Consider the following 23,244-nt stretch of genomic DNA (forward strand, 5'->3'; position numbering starts at 1 on the left):
TAAATTACATGTCCGTGAAGTTAAATGTATGGGTTTTTTAACTGTTATAAAAAGAGCCAAAATTGGGAATTTGGTATTTTTTATTTACTAAGGAATACTTTAAAATCTTGTGGAAATAACTGCTTTAAAAGACCCTCATTGTTTGTAAATCTGGTAGTTAGGTTTTATGAAGTCCACCGTTAGGTCCTTCCAGGTTTTCTTCCCAGGTTCTGCTGTGTTCTGTTATCAGGCAATGTCTGCAGTGTTGTGCTGTGGCCCGGTGTTTGACAACGTGGGCCTTTCCCCAGATGGCTACCTATATAAGTGGCTTGACAACATTCTGGCTTGCCAAGATTTACGAGTAAGTACTAGCCAAAAATACATTTGTTTCTAAATGTCTTGGTTGTTCTGCTTCAGTTGAGTTACTGAGGTGTATAAGCATTGTTCACAACACAATCTCTTCACACATCAGCCACCGAAGTGTAGGTTTATATGTTGTTCACATTACCCTATGATGTGTCAGGATAAAAAACACAGTAACATTTACCAAAGTTGACAATAAACTGGGCCATAAAGCAAGTCTCCACAAAGTTCAAATGACTGAAATGACACAGACTGTGTTCTCTAATCATTAAGCTAGTAATCAATAATAAAAAGATAATTAAGAAATGCTCTTCCAGATAGCCAGTGAGTCAAAAAATAAATAACAATAGAAACTGAAAAATATTTTTAAGTGAAGAATAATGAAAGTACTACATACTAAACTTGTGGGCTATAAATAAAACTTTTGCTTAAAATGAAATGTATAGCCTTAAATGCATATATTAGAAAGAAAAAAAAACTGATAATCAATTACCTACACATCCATCTCAAGAAGTTAGAAAAAGAATAGCATATCAAATTCAAAAAAAGTACAATGAAGGAAATAATAGAGAAAAGAGTAGAAATTAATGAAGAGAAAAAAATTAATAGAGATGATTATTTAAGCCAAAAGTTGAATTTGTTAAAAGACTAATAAAATTAATAAATCCATGGCAAGTCTGATCGAGAGAGAGAGAAGACACATGTCACTAGCATCAGAAATGTAAAGGGGGCATCACTATAGATACTACAGATATTAAAAATAAAAGAGAACATAGAAACAACTTTGTGCTGATATATTTCAAAATTTAGATAAAATAGACAAATTCCTAGAAAAAGACAACACAAGAAGAAAAGAAAATCAGAATAGTCATTTAAGTAATAAAGAAATTTAATCTGTAATTGAAATTCTTCTCACAAAGGAAACTTTAGGACCAGTTGCTTTACTGATGAATTCAACATGTAAGGAACAAATTGCATTGATTTAATAAATCCTTAATAATAAGGATTTCCCAAATCCTTAAAGGGAAAACAGCTCAAGAGGAAATATCTTCCAATGTATTTTATGAGACCAGCATAACCTTGATACTAAAACCTGACCAGGATTTAGCAAGAAAGAAAATTAAAAGGCAATTTTATTCATGAGCATAGAAACAAAAACTTTAAACAAAATTTTAGAAATTGAATTCAGTGATATATAAAAAAGATAATTCATCATGATCATGTGGGAATTATTCAAGAACTGCAAGATTTAATATTCAAATGTCTGTCAATTCATTAGTATATTAATTAGATTAATAGAGTCTCAAGAAGGAAATACTGTTTGATCATCTCAATAGATGCAGAAAAAGCATTTAATAAAATTCTACATTCATTCATGAGAAAAACTCCCAACAAAACTAAGAATAAAAAAGAACTTCCTTACCTTGACAAAGGGTGTCTAAGACACCCTTTATTGTATAATAAAACATATAGTAAACATCATACTTAATAGTAAATATTGAAAGTGTTCCCTGAGATTAAAATGACCAAGGAAGCCCACTTTTACCACTTCTATCAACATTATACTAAAGATCCTAGCCAAGGTATTAGAATAGAAAAGATAAGATATCAGGAAAGAAAAAGAAGAAATTAGATTGTAGATCTAAATGTGAAAGCTAAAAAACTAAAGTTTCTAGACAGTAATATAGGAGAATATCTTAATCCACGGGGTTGGGGAAAGATTTCTTAAACAATTTGCAAAAATTACTAACCATAAAGACTAATTAATAACTTCTGTTCACCAAAAGATACCATTAAGAGTATGAACAGGCTAGCCACAGAGTGAAAGAAGATGTTTGCAACATGAAACTAACAGAGTTCTTATCTAGAATATATAAAGGACCCCTACAAATCAATAAGATAAAGACACTCATAGAAAAATGAGCAAGAGACTTCAGCAATTTACAAAAGAGGTTATCTAAATGGCCAATAAACAAAGAAAAGGTTCTCAAGCTCATTAGTAATCAGAGAGATGCAAACTAAAGCCACATGAGATACTACCTTGAATCCACCAGAAAGGCTAAAATTTAAAAGATTGACAATACCAAATGTTGATGAGGAAATGGAGCAAAAGGAAGTCTCATACAATGCTACAGAGAGTGTAAATTGGAATAACCACTTTGGAAAACTGATTGGCATTATCTACTAAAGTTGAACATAGCATACCCTACAACCTAGCAATTTCACTTGTATACATTCATTCACATACATTCAGTATGTGCAACATAAGACACATACAAAAATATTCAAAGCAGTGTTATGAAGTTGAAAGCTGGAAATAACCCAGATGTTCATCAATAGTAGAATGAATAAATTGTAGAGTGATCATAAATTAGAATGCTATACAACAATGAAAATGAATGAATGTAGATGTCTCTCAAACATAAGTTGAGTGACAGAAAACAGACACAAAATTATATACTATAAAATTCCATTTACATAGAGTTCAAAACAGCCCAAAGTAACCAACAGTGTTATAAGTCAGGATAGTGGTTACTTTTGAAGAGGAAAGAGAGGCTAGTGATTAAGAGAATACACAAGGCAGGCTTCAATAGTGCTGGTAATCTGGTTATGTACTTTAGTATGTTCAGTTAAGATAACTCATTATTTACTTGTGAATTATATACTGTCTATGTATTTTATACTTCAATATAAAGTTTCTAAAACGCAATGAAAACTTGCTGATTTTCTTTCAAGTCGAACTAACTTTTTAATGAAATATTATTTTTAAGTCCTTTGCAATAGTATCATCAGCTTTTATCTGCTGCTAATTACTTAAGCCCATGGGGAATTAGATTGATGATATTTGACCATCCAATTAGAATATTTCTCCCATCTTGGCCCACACCCTGTAGTAAAAAAAAACAAACAAGCCACCTGGTTCTCCTTCTCCACCTGGTTGCAACTGGCAACAGAGTGGACAACTCCAGGAGGAGGCAGGAAAATGTTACTTTCTGAGGGGAATATAGCCTCCCAGTCATACTGAACTTCTTAATCTCAAGTCCCTGTGCCAATGCACAATAAGGCCATCTTTGAGGCACTGGATGTTTGCAGATGGAGAAAGGTTTATTCGAATTGGCCAAAATGAGAAGATGGGAGGATAGGTTCTCTCAAATCCTCCTTAATAGAAGAAGAAAGCAGAGGGTTTTATAGAGATAAGGGGCTTGGGAGGAGGAGTTTTGGAGAAACAAAGGAGAAATCCATGTTTCTTTCACTCCAGATAAGCCCTTGGGCAATCCAACTTCTAAGCGTCAGTGGCAGCTGGGGCTGGTTATTTAGTGATCATATCTTCCCTAAAGGCATTCCTTTTCTTGGCAAAACAAGCTCATAAATCCTTGAGACCCTTGAGTCACCCCTCAGATTAAACAGGAAAACAGCAAACTAACAAGATTAATTTATTTTCATCTGTGTCTGTGTGGGGAACAAGGTTGAAGGGTAATCATGTTCTTATTGACTATTTACAGTAACCCTCAGGTACCAGGCTTCACAAGCACCCGGCTTCTCCTGGGCAAATGTGACCATTCAGTATTTGACAGTGGCTTCAGAAATCATCAATTAAGGATCCTGTTAATTCTATCTAGTATGATGATCTTTTCATATAAAAGTCTCTGATTAAGAAGAGTTTACTGATACTGTATTTCTTTTTAAAAGATTGCCAGCTAAGCTTTACACAGTAGATTTAGTAATCAAGCCTCATAAACATATTCCCTCTGATGTTTTTTCCTTAAAACACTTTGCGCACATAAAGTCTATCCTTTCATATATATACATATACATGTATATTTTTTGTGTGTGTGAGGAAGATTAGCCCTGAGCTAACATCCGTTGCCAATCCTCCTTTTTTTTTCTTTTTATAATTTTATTTATTTATTTTTACCCCCCAAAGCCCCAGTAGATAGTTGTATGTCATAGCTGCACATCCTTCCAGTTGCTGTCCGTGGGACGCGGCCTCAGCATGGCTGGAGAAGCGGTATGTCGGTGTGCACCCGGGATCCGAACCCGGGCCGCCAGCAGCAGAGCGCGCGCACTTAACCACTAAGCCACGGGGCCGGCCCACCAATCCTCCTCTTTTTGCTGAGGAAGATGGGCCCTGGGCTAACATCCGTGCCCATCTTCCTCTACTTTATATGGGACGCCGCCACAGCATGGCTTGACAAGCAGTGCGTGGGTCTGCGCCCAGGATCTGAACCTGCAAACCCCAGGCTGCCGAAATGGATTGCGCGAACTTAACTGCTACGCCACCAGACCAGCCCCTGTCCTTTCATATATTTAAAATTTTTTAACCAAATACATGTATTTTTCAAAAATATTTTAAATGCAAAAAAGAAACATTGCAAATAAAGTCTTCAGCACCTTTTCAGAGTTAAAAATCGAGAATGAGGGACCCTATATGACAGATTTACAGAGTCAAATTTCATTTAAACATTTTAGTTTTCAGTTGCAACATTGCATCCTGTTAAAGAGGAATATGTGGAATAAAAATTAACCAAGATGAATGCTCAATCTTCACTTTGATTTTACCCAATTTATATTGGCTAAGGTTGATTTTTTTGTCTTTCCCTAGAATAATCTTTCATTAAACATGAATAATTGCTTTTCTCCATGTATTCAGGTTCATCAACTTGGCTGCGAAGTTGTTGTGTTGCTATTGGAACTTAATCCTGACCAAATAAATCTTTTTAATTGGGCAATTGACCGATGCTACACAGGTTCCTACCAACTTGCATCTGGCTGCTTCAAAGCCATAGCAGCTGTGTGTGGAAGCAGGTATGAATTCTTGTAAGTGGAAAGTATGGTCGGAGGCAAGTACAATTAAGGTTGTTCTTCATGATATGAATAATTGAGAGCTGACTGTTGTGCACTTATCTGAGCAGAGTAAATTCTAAGGAAATACAAAATAGCCTATATTTGCCAAGCAGATAGCCTACTCTCTGTAAGTTTGCAGCTATGTTGATTTTTTCTCATTCTACCAGAAGAGTGGTTTGTAGTTATAGCACCCTTCTTTTTTGATTGCCTGGAAGTTCATAATGAAGTATTAGAGCAGGATTTGAAAATGATAAAGAAGATACATGAAAGGAATTTCTAGAAATGTTTGTGACAGGTATGAACTGTAAGCCCTTCAGCCATCTTGAGACCAAACTAAACCCAGGAAGCAACCTAAAAAAGTTAAATCCCCCTTGTCCAAAACTTCGGAAAGGAAGAAAAGAAAATGTGGTGTCCTGGGTTCCATAGATTACACTTTTAAAACCACCACCCTAGTTATGTAAATTAGTCATTGAGTGAAGTCATTCAGCGCTGCAATTTATTGAGTGAAATAATTTCATAGCTAAGATGAAAGGGTTAATGAATACTCCCCAAATTGCATAAGCTATTTCCAAGGAAGAGCTTGTATATTAGACATTGAGAGAAGGCAGCTCAAGTTTATTTTTGAAAAGACTCATATAGACTGTTGATTCTCCTTTTTAATTAAATGCCACATTTTAAATAGCCATCTTGAGCTACTGGATGAAGGGAATAAAAGTGAATTACTTTTAAATTCCAACCTGTTACAGCTCTAAATTAATAAGAACAGAATTTTAGAAGACATCTACTTTCAATAAACCTAAAAGGAATATGCTATTTAAAGAGACAAGTATCTCTTTAATATTTTTATCTTTCTTTTATAAAGATAGTAGATAACATTTCATGTCTAAAGCTTTCATTTTCTATAATCTTAGTAGTAGAATTTTTATTATACACTTTAATCTCCCTAAAAGTTATAGCAGATGAATATAATTTAAACTGTCTGATTTTCCATCAGGTTTTATTTCCTGATGTTAACATTACTAAAGAATATTTGTACCTATAGGATATTATCAAAATAACATTTTTGCAAAAATCTCTTACTCTGGAGTGTTTTTTTTATTTTCAGAATTTTGTCATTCTAAAAATAAATTTTTGTTCATCTGACTCCTTGATTTTAAAAACTGTGTTTAGAATCTGTGACTTGGAGCATAGATTTCTTTGATAAAAATAAGAGTAATAAAAGTCTCCTCTTCACTGCCCTTCTCCTACTGAACTTGGTTTGAATTATCGTAGTCAAATTTATTTCATTGCATGGCCATCTCATAAAATATCACACTATATTCCTCTGAATAAATCTAGGGTTTTTTTCCTTAGGGAACACAAATAAATGTTTTATGAATTTAGCTGTACAGTCTCAATTTCAATAATACCTCCAGTCACAAAAACATTCAGTCATAAAGCCCTCTATGTTTAGAGTAGATTTTTTAAGATCATCATCCTAAACTATTTTGGTTTCTTAGACGAATACTGCATATCAGTTAAGTTCACAACACTCATCTATTCTGAAGGAAGGTTAGAGGGCCAGGCAATGCCATGGTTGCAGCCTGTCTGCCAAGACAGCAGTCAACACTTCTGTCATTTCTCACCACAGGGCGTGTTCAGAATGTAAAGTTTCAGCTGTGGCCTAAATTTGCTCTCTTTCCTCTTAAATTCTCAGTCCGTGTAGTCTAGACAAGCCTCCAGATTTTTTTGAGCAATCTTTGCAGTAAAGTTTTCAGTACCTTTTTAAAAAGCAATTCTAGTGTTTTAGCTTTTTCTTTATTTGTTTTCTGCATTTGCTTCTAAAAAACACCTAAATACCTTATATTATGAAGTAATATATTCTTGAATAGTCACACATAAACCGGATCACATTTTAAATTTCTCAAACAAGTTATCTGTCCAGTAACTCCTTTAACAATTCATATTCTAAAGGAAAGAATCCTTGTAAATAATTACCTCCTCCTTTTCCAATAGGATTGATCGTATACTGGGTTTATTTTTATAGGAATATGACAGCTTATAAGCAGATTCATTTAATAAGGAATCATTTGTAATTGACTTTAAAATGCCTAAAAGATTGAACATTTTAAAAAATGCTCTTGTTGATTAAAATTTTCTACCTTTAATTGTAGAAGAGGAAATTAGCCATTTTTGCGTAGTTAATATATCAATCCCTATATTCATCAGCTGTGATAATGGAAAAAATGGTCCTCTACTTTCTTCTTTTTGGTTTCTTTTATTTCTATAAAGGACTCGTGTGTGTGTGTGTGTGTGTGTGTGTGTGTGTGTATTGTGAACTTGGAGACCAGTCAAAACTATAACTATAACATATGACTCTGGTGATAATGAGAGATTTGGAAGTCAGAGTGGAACTTGAAGTAGACCAGGGGAAGTAAGGATAAAATAGAAAGTGATGGGAGAACTGGTAATATTAATTTTGAAGAATATTTCATAAAATATGTTTTATATTTGATTAAAAGCTATTAAATACAGCTCAGTACTATAATTTAGCACAAAAGAAAATAGCTCACCTGTCAGGCAGCTTTGGTTCAAATAACTATTTGGCTTCTGTGCCTGTTCTTATTAACTTCCCCCTCAACTCCAAATTATATTAGTATGGAACAGATAAGGAAATTGAGAAAAAGATTAAATGGCTTTGCAAGGTTATAAATCAAGTTAAATAGTATGCTCTAGAGTATAGGCCATTTCCAATCAATATCTTGACTCAACAGAATTCTCTTCTCATTTAATTAAATCCTTAAGCATATTGTTTTCACTCTTCCCCTCCAACATACTAATAAAATATGTTTAATAGATGTTTTAGAATTATATATAAGATCAAAGTTTTAACTTTTAAAGAATTTTGTTGAGTTTATTTTTGGAGGTGGTTTTTGTTGTCATTGTTATTTGTATGTCTGTTTTGCCTTAAGTTAACTTTCTGTAAATCTTTCCTAATTTAAATAAGGCCCAGCAAACTTGAATGCTTAAAAGTAAATGCCGTACATTTCTTAAGGGAATAGCATCCATCTATTACCAAGGAAGACAAGGGAAGCTTATGATTCATGAATCCCAATCACACTCCCTAACTGGTGATGTATAGCCTCATTTGGTTGTGTTAGTCAGCTGGAATATTTCAGGAGAGCACAGAGTTGGGGAATTAGGGCTCTGGAAACGTACTATCTTGAGTTTGAATTACAGCCCTACCTCCAATCAAGCTGTGTGCTCTTGAGCAAGTTACTACAAATGCATACTCCTTTGTGAAGTGGGGGTGAGAATACGGTTAGGGTAAGGATTAACTAAAACCAATCTCTTGACCTAAGGCCTAGCACATAGTAAGCACCTTGTAAATACTATTATTATTCAATAGCTATTGGAGGTGAAAAGCTATGATGTAGTCCCCTCTATCAGCTAATAAAATCCGATTCTCTTCAGAATACCTCAAAGTTGTCCTGAGCTTTGTCATTTAGTTCTAGATAAGCAGAGCTAGGGGGTATTTCCCAAATTCCTCAAAATTCTTCTCTCTTCTAGATTGAAAAAGCCATTTTATTTCTTGTTTACTTTCTGAATCACATCTACCTTTCATATTTATTTTACCATTTTATTTTTATTCTGCATGACCACAGCTGTCTTTATTTATCTTTTACCCTTCCACTGCCTATGTTGGATAATTAAATACTGAAAGATGTAAGATTTAGTTTCTAAGCCTATTGTAAACATCTAAGTACAGATGTTTTATTTGTGCCCTTTCGTTCATTTGAGGTCTTTCTAATTTTTTCCTTCTCTGGGTTTCTTTCATTTTCTGTATCTGTGTTATTCCTTTCAGTGTTGTTCCACATAAATTCCATAGCTCAGTCTTAAGCAACAAATTGAATGCCCTAATGACATGGTCAAGTGCATAGCCTTGCATAAGAGGGAGACTTTGTCTACCCTTTTCCTGCCTTTAAACACCCAGTGATCCAGCAATATTTTCCAGTGTTCTTTTCCAGTGCTCTTATGAATAAATACATATGTATTAAATCTCATTGTCAGAGAGAGCAGTGTAGGTAAGATATGTCTGCCACTATGGGGCTTAGAAAAGAGTTTCTTTTCTACTTTCACAATCAAAAAGGTCTGTTTCCAGAAATTGCAGTTTGCAAGAATTCCAAATTAGGCTGGCTATGAAATGTACTGTTGTGGGCTGTCTAGGAGGCTGGTAGCACCATGGATAAGAACATGAATTCTTTGTAGTCAGACATACCCAGGATGGAGTCTCGGTTCCACTACTTCTACGTGCCCTTGGGCAAGTACTTAACTTCTCTAAGCCTCACAGACTTGTTGGGAAGATTAAATAACAAATCTAGGTAAAGGCCTTTGCACAGTAGCTGGCACAAAGTAAGCACATCATAACATAAATGTTACCCATCGTTCATAATCATCCTCACCACCATCATCTGGGGGGCTTTCCCCAATTTCCTGTCTGACACATCAACCTCATGCTTTTTTGTTCATTTAAAAATAAAAATTCTTCTGGGCCGGCCCCGTGGCTTGGCGGTTAAGTGCGCGCGCTCCGCTGCTGGCGGCCCGGGTTCGGATCCCGGGCGCGCACCGACGCACTGCTTCTCCGGCCATGCTGGGGCCGCGTCCCACATGCAGCAACTAGAAGGATGTGCAGCTATGACATGCAACTATCTACTGGGGCTTTGGGGGGAAAAAATAAATAAATAAAATCTTTAAAAATAAAAATTCTAGAAAAGTAATCTTTTTGGAGTGCAAATTAGTAAAGCCATTTTGGAGGGCAACATGGCAGTATCTACCAAAATTTTAAATATGCACTTTGACCCTGCATGACTTCTTTTTGGAATCTGTTCTAAAGAAATACTTGCACATTTGGTGTTTATGACATTATTTGTTGTTTTTAGGGCCATCCAGTCAATTCCGACTCCTATTGACCCTGTGTACAGCATAGTGGAATCTGCTCCGTTTTTCTGCACCATCCTCTCACCTTCTGGCATTATATCAGACAATGCTCCCCTGCTATTCATAGGGTTTTCATGGCCAATTTTTTCAGATGTGGGTGGCCAAGTCCTTCTTCCTAGTCTGTCTTAGTCTGGAAGCTCCTCCTAAACCTGTCCACCGTGGGTGACCCTGCTGGTATTTGAAATCCCAGTGGCATAGCTTTCAGCATCACAGCAACACGCAGCCACCAGTGTATGACACCCAACAGATGGATGGTGTGGTTCCCTGACGGAAACGAACCTGGACCATGGCAGTGAGAGTGCCCAGTCTTAACCACTAGACCACCAGGAGTGGCTTTATGGCATTATAATAGTGAAAAAATAAAAATAGCCTTTAAATGTCTATCAGTGCATGTCAAAGTTTAGATTCCCTAGGAAACAGATTCTGAGATGGAGATTTGAGGGCAGGAAACTTATTAGGAAATGCCTTTGAGATTAACATCTATGGAGAAGTGAAGGAAATAGAACTGGGCAGAGGAAAGAAACCTCAACCAATCCCACAGGGGCTGCTGCTGGGGAGCAGGCATGACCATGGCCTAGGCAAATCTCTTTGGCTGAAGGCAATTCCCAGAGAAGGATTCAGCCAGAGATATCAGCTTCCAACACTTTAGTTGGAGGGTTGAGTGCCTCAGTTCTGAAAGGGAGAACTAGGTGGCACAGCACAGATTCCGCTACAAGAGTGGTAATTTATGATATGTCCATACTATGGAATGCTGTGCAGCTAGTAAGAAGACTGAAGTGAGCCTCATTGTTTGGTGAAAAAGCTAATCTCCAAACAATACATGTAGGTCGTATAATCACATTTATGTTTGAAACTCTATGTATTGGGGGAGGGGTACTTAGATGCACATATTTATATATTTATTTAGAAAAAGGTGGTAGCCTCTAACGTTGGGGGAGAGAAAGGAAATAGAGCACTTCCACATTTTATTCTATACACCTACCTACAGCCAGCACCAACTTGCCATCCCAGCGAGTGAACCATCTTCAGAGTAGATCCTCCGGCCTTATGTGTTGCTTGAATCTTTTAAAAGAATATTGTATTCACGTATTACTAGTATCATAAAAAATTAAATTATATTTGATTAATATCAAAAATAAAAAGTAAAAAACAATCTTTTTTTGTGTTCTCACTATAATCTCTCACCAAACTTGCTGTAAGATGGGCACAGATTCATAGTAGGATTATGCCTTTCTGGAAGGGTGATTCTTCTAAAACAGAACTTCTTAGACAATGTAATTATATACAATCAAAAAAAGTAACCCACAGGAAAAACACTATGTTTTTTCACCTCCAACCTGTCTTTTGCTTTCTGAAGTTTGCCTCAAAATAAATATCAAAATAAATATGTATCTACATATACACCGTTCACTAATTGTTTATCTCACCAGGAATTTTCTATTTATGACCTCTTTTCCACTATAGATTAAGAAAATACATACAAAAAAGAAATCGTCTTTAAATAGTATTACATAGCAAGGAAAAAAATGGATTTAATCTACATATTCCATTTGATTATACTGCTAATTGCCACATAACCCATTCCCTGTGTTCCTACTCTCCCCTAGCTCCCATCCCACACATACAATCAGTTACCACATCCTGCTGATTTTCTCTTTAGTGTTTTTCAGATTCATCCCCTCCTTTCTGTCCCCTCCTTTCTGTGTTATAACAGCTTCCAATATTGACCCCTCTACGATCCATTCTCTGAACAGCAGTCAGAGTGATCTTTCAGAATCGAACATTACTCCCCTACTGCAAATCCTGTCGGATCTCCATAACTTTCAGGATGAAGTCCATAGACTGGTCATCTTCTGAACCCACATACCACCCAATCCCCATCTCCTTCTGTTCCTCTATTTATTTCTTTCACTCAGTCTGCTACATAGAGATTCTTTCCTTTTACAGAAGGTATCTTGCTGTTGCATTCTTAGAATCTTTCAAAATGCTGTTCTCTCTGTCTAGAACAGTCCCCATACTACCCCATCAATGGCCTGGCTAATGTCTCCTTGTGCTTCAAGGCTCAGTTTACTTGTTTCCTCCTTGGAAAAGCCTTCCCTAACCCCAAGTCTGATGTAGGTGTCCCTGGTCAGGATTCTGTAGCATGCTGTGGATACACCCATCAGAGCCATCAGCATAACTAGACTGTGTAGTTTGTCTCCTTAACTATGCTGTAAGTCTCCCTTAGGGGAAGGACCAGACTTACTTAGTATCATCAGTAATTTGCAATTGTTCCTGGTATATGTTTGGTGCTTAATAAATTTAGATGGATTGAATGAAAATATTGTGAGATATTGAGAAATTTAGACATATAGTCTTCTGTCCTTTCCACTTGTATTTGGTTTTCATTAAAATCTATTTGCATTAGAAAGATTTTTTGTGTTCGTTTATCCTGGTGCGACAATATTCAGTTTTAAACAAAAACAGAGCTATTTCCCTTTATCTACTAATAAATAGCAAAAGATTGAGGGAGAAACAATGGCCAAATGGGCATGGGAATGTCATCATTAGTAAGTATGACTGAGGTCAGTGTGCCATTTAGAATTCTGAGAGGTAATGGTTTATCAAGATTACTAGGCTGTCTTATAAACTATGCTGTTTATTTTTTTTAGGAACTATCCCTTCGACATAGTGACATTGTTAAACCTTGTTCTATTCAAGGCCTCTGACACCAACAGAGAGATTTATGAAATCTCCATGCAGCTCATGCAGGCACGTATCATGTACTTACATAGAAACTTGAGCACAGAAAATAGAAATGGTAGTTGATCACTGGATTGCTGTTTATTGATATGCATTTATTTATTTCTGCATATCACTAGTGGATATGAAGAGTGAGCAAACAATTACATAATCTTGTAAACATAGGAATTAACTGATGCTTTACCTTTAATACTATATTAAAATATGCATTCATTAGTTTTGTTATTACAAACGTTTATTAAGTATAAATACAGTAGTCCCCCCTTATCCATGGTTTTGCTTTCCACGGTTTCCGTTACCTGTAGTCAATCACAGTCTGAAAATATCAAATGGAAAATTCCAGAAATAATTTATAAGTTTCAAATTGCATGACGTTCTGAGTAGCATGATGAAATCTCATGCTGTCCTGCTCCATCCCACCCAGGACATGAATCATCCCTTTGTTCAGCATATCCAGCTGTATACATTACCCTCCTGTTAGTCACTTCATAGCCATCTCGGTTATCAGATCAACTGTCGCAGTATCACAGTGCTTCTGTTCAAGTAACCCTTATTTTACTTAATAATGACATGAAAGTGCAAGGGTAGTGATGCTGGCAGTTTGGATATGCAAAAGAAAAGTTGTAAAGTGCTTCCTTTAAGTGAAAAGATGAATTCAGTTCTCAACTTAATAAGGAATGAAAAAAAATCATATGCAGAGGTTGCTAGGATCTGCAGTCACTTTACTGCAGCATATTGTTATAATTGTTCTATTTTAATATTAGTTATTATTGTTAATGTCTTACTGTGCCTAATTTATAAATTAAAGTTTACCACAGATATGTATGTATAGGAAAAAACATAGTATATATAGGATTCGGTACTATCCAGGATTTCAAGCATCCACTGGGGGTCTTGGAACGTATGCCCCACAGATAAGGGGGGGCTCTTGTACTCCTGAGATAGCCAGCCAATGGTTTTTCATACCGTTTCTTACATTCCTACCTCTTTATAGATCCTTGAAGCAAAGCTCTTTGTATACTCCAAGAAAGTAGCTGAACAGCGACCTGGCAGTATTCTCTATGGAACACACGGCCCATTGCCACCCCTCTACAGTATGTCACTAGCCCTCTTGTCATGCGAACTGGCCAGGATGTACCCTGAGCTCACTCTCCCACTCTTCTCAGGTACCATGCAGTAGTTAATGATGATATATGTGATCATTTCTGCTCTATGTAATCTTTTTAAATTCTAGTGCAATTTTAGAGTCAAAATTATTGGTGCTAAATTTGTAGATCAAAATTGTTTTGGGCTAAGTCCAATTACGTATAGAAGTAAATTCTAGAATATCTTTAAATATAAAAAAAAGTGTTTATCTAAAACAATGTAGGTATAAATAAACATAGGACGAATGTGAAGACGCTTAGATTAATCATAATACTTCTACATATATTATATATGTAAAATTTCCCAAAGAAATTAAATATGGGTGGTATAATTTCTAATACATATAATTGCTGCAAGTTGTTTTTTGGTGGTGATGATGATGGTGGTTTGTAGCTTGTATGTTGCTACATGTATAAGTTGTTGAGAGTTTGATTTGGGGTACATCTTTATAAGTAATCTTTGTGAATAATTTTTGTGAAAATCCATTTTTCAAGAATTACATTTGTCAGTTAACTTCCTGCCTAAGCTCCCATAACACCTTGTTAAGAGGCGACTTTGTTCTCTTAACTCATCCTCCTTTTCCATCTACATCACCAATGCCTTAGTCCAGATCCTCATCAGTCCCCCTCATCCCACCCCTGCCTCTCACATCCCCTACTGCCATCTTCCACACTACAATCCATCCACTATGCAAAACCAAATACATCCAGCACTTCTCAACTCAAACTTCTCTGCCCAATTGTCCTAAAAATAACAGCTTCCATTTATTGAGTGCTCGATATGAGCCAGGCTCTATGCTAGGCCCTTTAGATACATTTCGTTTATCATTTAATCTTGACAACCCCATGAGCAGTGTAGTGGTAAGAAATGAGGCTCTGGAGTCTGGCAGCCTGGGTTCATCCCTGGCCTTGCCATTCACTAGCTGTTTGACCTTGGGCAAGTCACAGAACCTCTAAACTGTTCCCTTATCTGCAATAAAAACTACCTCACAGAGTGTGAGGATTAAAATGAGCTAATGAAAATCAGTCGGTTAGCCCAGTCCTGGCATGGAATTACACTACCACCACCAGCACCACTCTAATCATCCTCCCTATTTTACAGATGAAAAACTAGGGCTTAGAGATGTTAAATAATTTGCTCAAGACCATCTAACTAGGAAGCAGCCAAGCCAGAATTAAATCTAGATGTCTTCCTGCAAAGCCAGTGCTATAAAACTGGAACTCCTTCAACCTATAAAAAGCCTCCTTTTCCAAACCTGCTTTCCACCTTTTCATCCAAGAACCCTCTACTCCAATCTCAATCTTTTACCAGCATGCCAGGCCTTTTGTAAATCCTTGCTTCTGTACATGCTGTTCCCTCTGCTGGAAATAGCCCTTCTCCCCCTCTCCCTAACTCCCAATCTTCCTTAAGATCTAACTTAAAATCTACTTCTACTGTGAAAACTTTTCCATCTATCTGAGGCAGCATTAGTCACATCTTTGCATAGTGCCTGAAACAGTGGAGGGACTCAAGAAAAGCCTTTTTGATAAATTAATTCTCTTCTTGGAAAACTAAAATTTTTTTTTATTCACTTCAACTGAGATTTGAGTGTATACCAGGCACTGTGCTTGGGTCCTAGGAATACAGAGGTGAATAAAACAGTCTCTCCCATCAAAGGTTCATAGTCTAGTGATAAAGAAAGATATGCAATCATATGATTATGATACAGTGCAGCAGATGCAATTAAAAAAAGCACATTCTGTGTCTGAGACGGAGGATGAGGGAGTAATCAATTATTGGGCCAGGAGTATCATCCAGAGAAGTTGATGTTTGAACTGCAGTTTGAAAGAAGAGTAGAAATTTGCAAAACAGACAAGTAGTTGACATTACAGTTGGCAAGGAAATAGGCATTACAGACCAAGGAAATAGCATATGCATTGGCTTAGAGGTATAAAATAGCATGATGCATTTGACAGATTATATAGTGGTCAGTTTGGCTAACATAACATGCAGGGAAGGGGAAAAGCTAGAGGTAGCCATGGACAGACAGAGGCAGAAGTCAAATCTTGGAAGGCCTTGTATTGTACCCTAAGGAATCTGCAGGCTAACAATCTTCTATATGTGCTCCTTGAAACTCCTTCAGTGGCCTGTGAACAAGGAGGACATCCAGGCAAGCTGCTTGGGTTTTTAAAGCCACTGATCAGTTTCAAACAAGATGAGAGGGTGACGATCAGAATGCATTTTAGAAAGACTGGCTGTGGTGTGGAGGATGGATTAGAGAACATCCAGTCTAAAGGAGACCAGTTGAAAAGGATGACAGTAGTCCAAGGAGGAAATTATGAAGGCCTGAACCAAGACAGCCCAGTGAGAGTGGAGAGGAGAGACCAGAGTCGAGCTACTGGGCAGAGTGCACAGAAGAGAGTGCCTGGTGCCATATCAGGGAGAAAAGGAGGTTTAGGGCGAGGCAGAGATCATGAGCTCTGCTTGGCATATGGCATGTAGACATCTGTCAGACCTCCCCATGTAGTATAGACAGATCAGAGTCAGCACTAGTGACTCATGGAATGGAAGGGGCTAGAACCAAGAGAACAGGTGAGATCATGAATGGAGAAAGCACAGAGCGAAAGAAAGAACCTGGATGCCCAACTTTTGAGGACTGGGCCAAGGAAGAGTGAGGGAACAGAGAGGGAATGGAGGCATGTTCATAGAGGACAGAGAACACCTAAAAGGTGGGTTTCCTGGAAACCCTTGAGAAAAAAGGATTTAAGTGGAGGGAGTGAGCAGTCCACAGCCTTCAATGGAGTAGAGAGATCCCAGAAGATAAGGTCTAAAAATTACTCCCTGGATTTTGTAATTCACTGGTAATTGTCAATAGTTTCCATGGAGAAGTAGCAGCAGAAGCCAGATCTCAGTGGCTTGGCTGAGAAAGAAGGAAAAAAAGAGAAGATAGAGCTACAGTGGGATGCAGAGGATGTGAGTGAGATTTGAGCATATTTATTAGCTAAGAGGGAGAAGCTAGTAAGCGGGAGAGGCTGACAGTTGGGAGAGAGGAGATAGATAGAACAGCAAATTTAACAAGAAAAGAAGCTCATATAATGAGTTGCAAGCAGGTTCAACCTAAGGTTTTTTCAACAATTGACCTTTTGGCTATTTTGATTTATGAGGAATAACTTTTTAAAAATAATGTGGAAAAATAAGGATAATAGATTCCTAGCTCTTATTTTTACTGCCTTTACTATTAAAACCCCTAAGGTGAGATTTTTATTGCCTATAATTTCAGATGACTTAATTCCTTATAGGTAGCCAGGCAAGTTGTTCAAGTCCTTCCCAAAGGAGCCGGGAAATGTATATAGCATCCCACTGACATCGTCTCACATTTTATTTAATTTGTTTCTGGAGGGGTGAATGGAGGGATGTCTGGCATTTTTTTTCTCTTTTCCCTTCGAAAATGCCTCTACAATCCAGGCCCTGATCTAGTGCCTGGGATACCTCAGACAGACATCCCTACCCTCTTGGACTTATGTCTGACAGAAAAGGAGTAATAAACATCATAAATAAGCAAATTATGTAATATGTTAGTAGTGATCATTGCTACAAAAGTCTATAGATTTTTATACCACTGTTAAAAGATGACAGATATTCTTAATAGCGGTTCTCCCTCTGATTGGAAAGGTTTATTCCTCTCCGATGTCCTGATCCTTTCTAGTGGAGTTTAAATAGTTCTTGTGCCATAAAAGTGCCCCCAATCTTTGTAGCCAGAAGTCCTTTTCCTCCACCAAATCCCTAAAGCACTCTGTTTGTGCCTCTCTTGTGTCATTTGTCACTTCCTACCTTGCCCCAGAGTCTCAGAGCCTCCTCCTCAGGGGCAGGAACTGAATCTTTTGTCTTCGCTGTCTCCACAGTGCCTGGCACAGTGGCTCACACCTAGAAAGGGCCCAGTATGTTGGAATATATGAATGTCCTGATTTTATCAGGATCTAAATATGTCTCATAAACGTTCATAATATCAGTCATAACATCCATAAAGTTTAGAAATTAAGTAAATTTTGAAATTTTGACCCATGTGAAATATAACAGCTTAACATTGTCTGATTATTGTGGCACAGTGTTAAATATATTCTTATTCTTCAAAATAAGAAAATTGTAATTGTAATTTTAGGAAAAGGGCCAAATCAATTAAAGCTACTGTTTCAGGGATCCAGTGGATTATCGTGTTGTAATTCCTGGCATCCATGTTGTTCTATGGTTTAGCAGTCATCAGCTGAGGGAGATTACATGCCACACTGCATCAGACCAAGCTCTCTAATGTCCCCCAGGATAAAACAGTTCCTTCTCTAGATACTAGAAATAAGAGATTACTTAGAGCTTGCAGCATACACATAAAACCTGTGCTTTCATTTCTACAGAAAGGTTATTCAGATTATGAAATTAAATGCTGCCAGCAGTGAAACAATGCAAAAATGCTAGCAGAGAAAGTAATGGTGAAGTGACTGGGCTGGACATATAGTTTTACTCTTTTGGTTCATTTATTTCATAAGACAAGGTACAGCACTGAGCACGCACCTTCCACATAATTGGCAGTTTTCAAGTAAACAACATGAACGTGAGTCCACACACTGGGTTTGTTCTTCCAAGAGGTTCAGATCTCAATTTTTTTTTTTTTTTGGTGAGAAAGATTGGCCCTGAGCTAACATCTGTTGCCAGTTTTCCTCTATTTACTGAGGAAGATTAGCCCTGAGCTAACATCTGTGCCCGTCTTTCTCTATTTTGTATGTGGGATGCCACCACAGCATGGCTTGATGAGTGGTGCGTAGGTCCACGCCTGGGATCCGAACCTGCAAACCCCAGGCCGCCGAAGCAGAGTCCGCAAACTTGACCACTATGCCATGGGGCCGGCCCCCATCACATCTCACTTTTTAATAGCTAATAGTTCATGGAAGATACTCTGTAAAATATTGGTGTAGTGGAAAGATAATAGTCATTGTTATAATAATCCTAACCACTGTTTATTAAGAGCCTGCTGGATGAAAGGCACTGTGCTGAGCATATTATATACATTATGATATCTTTTAATCCTCACAATAGCCCATTGTGGGACCCTATGGGCCCCATTTTACAGATGAGGAAACTGAGGAACAGAGAGGTTAAATAGCTCGCCCAGAGTCTCATGCAGCTAGTATGTGAGGAACTAGGATCTAATTACATGTCCATCTCGAGTCCGAGTCCCTTGTTTTTTCCACTCTAATGTGCCTCTTCCACTAGCAGCGGATTTGAACCCATAAGGCCTTCCACCTCGCTCCACTTTTCCCAAGCCTGTACTCTCCTGCTGTGTTCTCTCCCTTGCCTCCCCAGAGCACCAGATGTGGAGAGGCTTGGGGGCAAGCCTCAGTGTTAAGATGTTGTGGCCTTGGGGGCTGCTGTATATGAAAAGTCTTTGTAAACAGAAGGCAGTATTCAATCTGTCAGTTGGTGTTAATATTTTAGCTTCTTTTGATAACATCGCTCTTCGTCACTGCCATTCTCTTTAGAGGTAAGCCAGCGATTCCCCACGACGCACCCCAATGGGCGTCAGATCATGCTCACCTATCTGCTGCCCTGGCTGCACAACATCGAGCTGGTGGACAGCAGGCTCCTCCTCCCAGGGTCAAGCCCCAGCAGCCCGGAGGATGACGTCAAAGACCGGGAAGGAGAAGTGACCGCAGCTCATGGGCTGAAAGGGAATGGCTGGGGCTCCCCGGAAGCTACATCACTGGTCCTGAATAATCTCATGTACATGACGGCCAAGGTAAACTCAGAGGAAACAAGTCTCAACAGCACGGCTCCATCATCCGAGAAAACCCTGGGTTAATCACACCCTGTGCTGCAAACCCAGGGAAAGGGGCGTTTATCATTAAAAATCACATGAATAGGGCGTGGACAGTGGGGATGGTCGCACAACAGTGTGAATGTACTTAATGCCACTGAACTGTACACTTAAAAATAATTAAGATGGTAAACTTTATGTTATGTGTATTTTACCACAATTTAAAATATAAGAAAAATAAAAATAAGAAGTCTAACATTTTAAAATCATATGAGTAAGTATTGTTCATTACTGATTTGTGCACTATAAATTGCTAAAAAATGGTTATCTTTCTGATGAACGGCCACATTTCCTCCTTCTTACGATTTTGAGATGGCTGTGACCCTTAAAATGACTTTTAACCAAATATTTTGCATCCTTACATTTTTCCCACATGTCTCCTGATCCGGTTTTTATTTTGTTTGCTATAGTACGGAGATGAAGTTCCTGGCCCAGAAATGGAAAATGCTTGGAATGCTTTAGCCAACAACGAGAAATGGAGCAACAATCTGAGGATCACCTTGCAGTTCCTGATCAGCCTGTGTGGGGTTAGCAGTGACACACTTCTCTTGCCCTATGTAAGTGTCCCTCGGACCTTCAGGAGTCGTCATTCCTGCTGGTGGTTCCATTTGCAATCTGCAAGTCAGAATGTGCTCTTTGCTCCGAGTGAAATAGAGATGTCAAATTTTATCAGTCACGCTGATCTCCTGTGAGCTCGTCTAGCTATTACATATAAGCTCCCTCCTGCCCCTGAGAAGCAGGCTACAATGTCATAGCGACACCTCTGTCACTCCCTTTCCAAGCCTTTGGACAGAAAACCTATGAATTAAGGCATGGATATTTTTCTAACAGGTACTGAAAACTACCTGCTATAAACATCAGACCCATTATGTAAGAGAAACTAGTAAAGCATTGTATTATTACTAATAAAAATGTTTCATGTTTGCATCTTGATGCTCTTAAGACAGAATAAAAATGCAGAATATTTAGGTTTTTCTCTTCAAATTTAGGTATTAGAAGAGAGAAGTAAGCAGAGAGAAATCCTTCTGAGATGCCCGATATTTAGTATTTGTATTTAAAGGTGATATGATCAACAAAACGGCAGCATTTTTAAAACTCTCACTCAATTGGCATTTGTGTGCTGGTGGTTCTCCTGAGAGATTTTATGCCCGCTTGCTGTTTCAAGCCACATAAGCCTCATTGCAGCTTCCATGCCTCAGGTTTGTCTACGAGGGCTACAGTAATACAGAGCTTTAATCCAGTTATTTTTAAAATTTAAAACCATACAGCTAAAATTCATTTGTTTCTAGGGGAGAAGAGAATAGCAGGGGATTAGATTCCTTTTTAAACAAAAATAGCTAGCAGTTTTTTTTTCCCATGGTTTGTATAAATAAAATTCCTTCTCAAGATAAGACCTTGGATGGCAAGTTTTCAGTTTAGATAGAATTCATGTGCCCCAAAAGTAACTCATAAACTCAGCCATCAGGAAACACACACTATCAGACATGCATGTGAAAAGAGGTGAATTTTAATCCAAATGCTTGGTTCCTCCTGAGAGAGAACGAAGATGAGCTATTAGGATGGTAGCTCCTGGGGGATGACGCATTCATTGAAATGCATGGGTTACCATCTTTGCTGTCGACAGCCTAGCATTCTTGTGGACAAGAGTCTGGAAAATATCCCTGTGTTCTGTTTTTCTTCTCAGATTAAAAAGGTGGCAATATATCTGTGCCGTAATAACACCATTCAAACTATGGAAGAGCTTCTCTTTGAGCTACAGCAGACAGAGCCGGTGAACCCCATCGTCCAACACTGTGACAACCCACCCTTCTACCGCTTCGCAGCCAGCAGCAAGGCCTCCGCAGCAGCCTCCGGTAGGGAAAAGGCAACTAGGTAGTCACTTTGTCATGGATCTCTGGATTTTCTTTTATGTAGAGCACTGAAAGCATATGAGTATGTGTTTGTTACTTTTTGTTATGCCTGCATATACAGTCATTTAAGAGATGGCTTAAGAATAGCTGAGACTCTTAGGGCATTGTCAGATTAATGAAATGATGTTGTAAAGATAACCAACAATCAGTGGCCCAGTACTCATATGCCACAGAGCTTTTTACTTTAGGCTGATCCCAGGCAGGACACTGCAGTCACTTAGGAATCTCATTAGTAGACCCTCCTTCCTGTATCTATGGGATTCTCTTGGCTAATATTCTCCCAGAGTTGACTAAAATGCTCCCCAATGGTATTATCACTTTCAATAAATTGGCCTCTCAGCATCATTTTGTGAAATATATACTATCCTCCTCAAATTCCTTGAAGCTGGCTTCCCTTCGATTTACCTAACATTGTAGCTGCCTTCAAATTTCTCTCCTCCTCAAGTCTCTTATGCCCTCGATTTGCCCTGCACCCTGCTGCCAGAGCAGTATTCTTGTGGAGAAGCAGTAGTCTGGGGCTCAGAAGCTCTAGGTACTTGGACTTGCTTCACTAACATTAGTTTAATAACTCCTGGACCCAGAAATGCTAAAGCAGCTAAGAGCAGGGCCGGCCACTGTAAATAAACCCATTGCTAAGTGGCCAGGAAGAAAGGGTTTCAAGAATGTTGTAGCCTCGCTTTATAAGAGAATTAAGGAATGTGGTTTGACCATGACAGATGTCTGGGATTCTCCCATTTCAATGGTGTGGGCTTGGAAGCTTGTTTAGAATGTCTGAGATTGTGCAGAAGATGTAAGGAATCTTTCAAACATGAGATTTTACAGGAAATCCTTTCCTGGAATTACTTGAAACTTGAGCTTGACCCCTCCACGTGCATTTTTTTCTAAGTGTCTTCTAATCCCATCTACAGGAACCACCTCCAGCAGCAACACGGTGGTTGCTGGCCAGGACAGTTTCCCAGACGCTGAGGAGAGCAAGATATTGAAAGAATCTGATGAGAGGTTGGTACACAAATTTGGCTTAATATCCAGTATAACTTTCAGCAATAGCCTATGCAAAGGCATCAGTAAAAGTGTGTGGGGTTTCATAAATCTCATACATACACAAATCCTTTGTTTTTAGAAACACAGATTGACTTTCCGACTCTGCTCTGTATATCCCTAAAGATAACCGTTTCTTCCTGAGCAAAGCCAGAGAAGAGAAAGATTAAGAGGGATGTTGTTCTGGTGGCTGAATCCCACGTAACCCAGGACTTAATAAAAATCACTAGTTGTTCTGCTAGCAGGCACAGACCATTTGGAATTAGAGGGAATTTCCATGTGAAATTTTCTAATCTGATTGTTGGCTAATTTCTTAGAGACAGAGTAGTTGTCTTGAGGTGAGATCGATGAAACAACAATTCTCACTTTACCTTTACTTTGTCACATCTTGGGTAACCAAGA

General features: G+C 38.1%; 1 protein-coding gene across 5 annotated transcripts in view; it reads left to right on the forward strand.

Annotated features, from left to right (window-relative positions):
- Positions 1-23,244, forward strand: part of FRY (FRY microtubule binding protein) — a 314,584-nt gene that overhangs the window by 213,897 nt on the left and 77,443 nt on the right. For all 5 annotated transcript variants that reach the window (XM_058547971.1, XM_058547972.1, XM_058547974.1 and 2 more), the window contains exons 28-35: positions 230-340; positions 4,994-5,148; positions 12,816-12,915; positions 13,901-14,072; positions 19,560-19,816; positions 20,305-20,451; positions 21,579-21,747; positions 22,713-22,803. In XM_058547971.1, coding sequence (XP_058403954.1) covers positions 230-340; positions 4,994-5,148; positions 12,816-12,915; positions 13,901-14,072; positions 19,560-19,816; positions 20,305-20,451; positions 21,579-21,747; positions 22,713-22,803 — 1,202 coding nt within the window. The remainder of the gene's footprint in view (positions 1-229; positions 341-4,993; positions 5,149-12,815; positions 12,916-13,900; positions 14,073-19,559; positions 19,817-20,304; positions 20,452-21,578; positions 21,748-22,712; positions 22,804-23,244) is intronic.

This window comes from Diceros bicornis, chromosome 9 (assembly GCF_020826845.1).
Source record: "Diceros bicornis minor isolate mBicDic1 chromosome 9, mDicBic1.mat.cur, whole genome shotgun sequence".
Taxonomy (NCBI): Eukaryota; Metazoa; Chordata; class Mammalia; order Perissodactyla; family Rhinocerotidae; genus Diceros; species Diceros bicornis.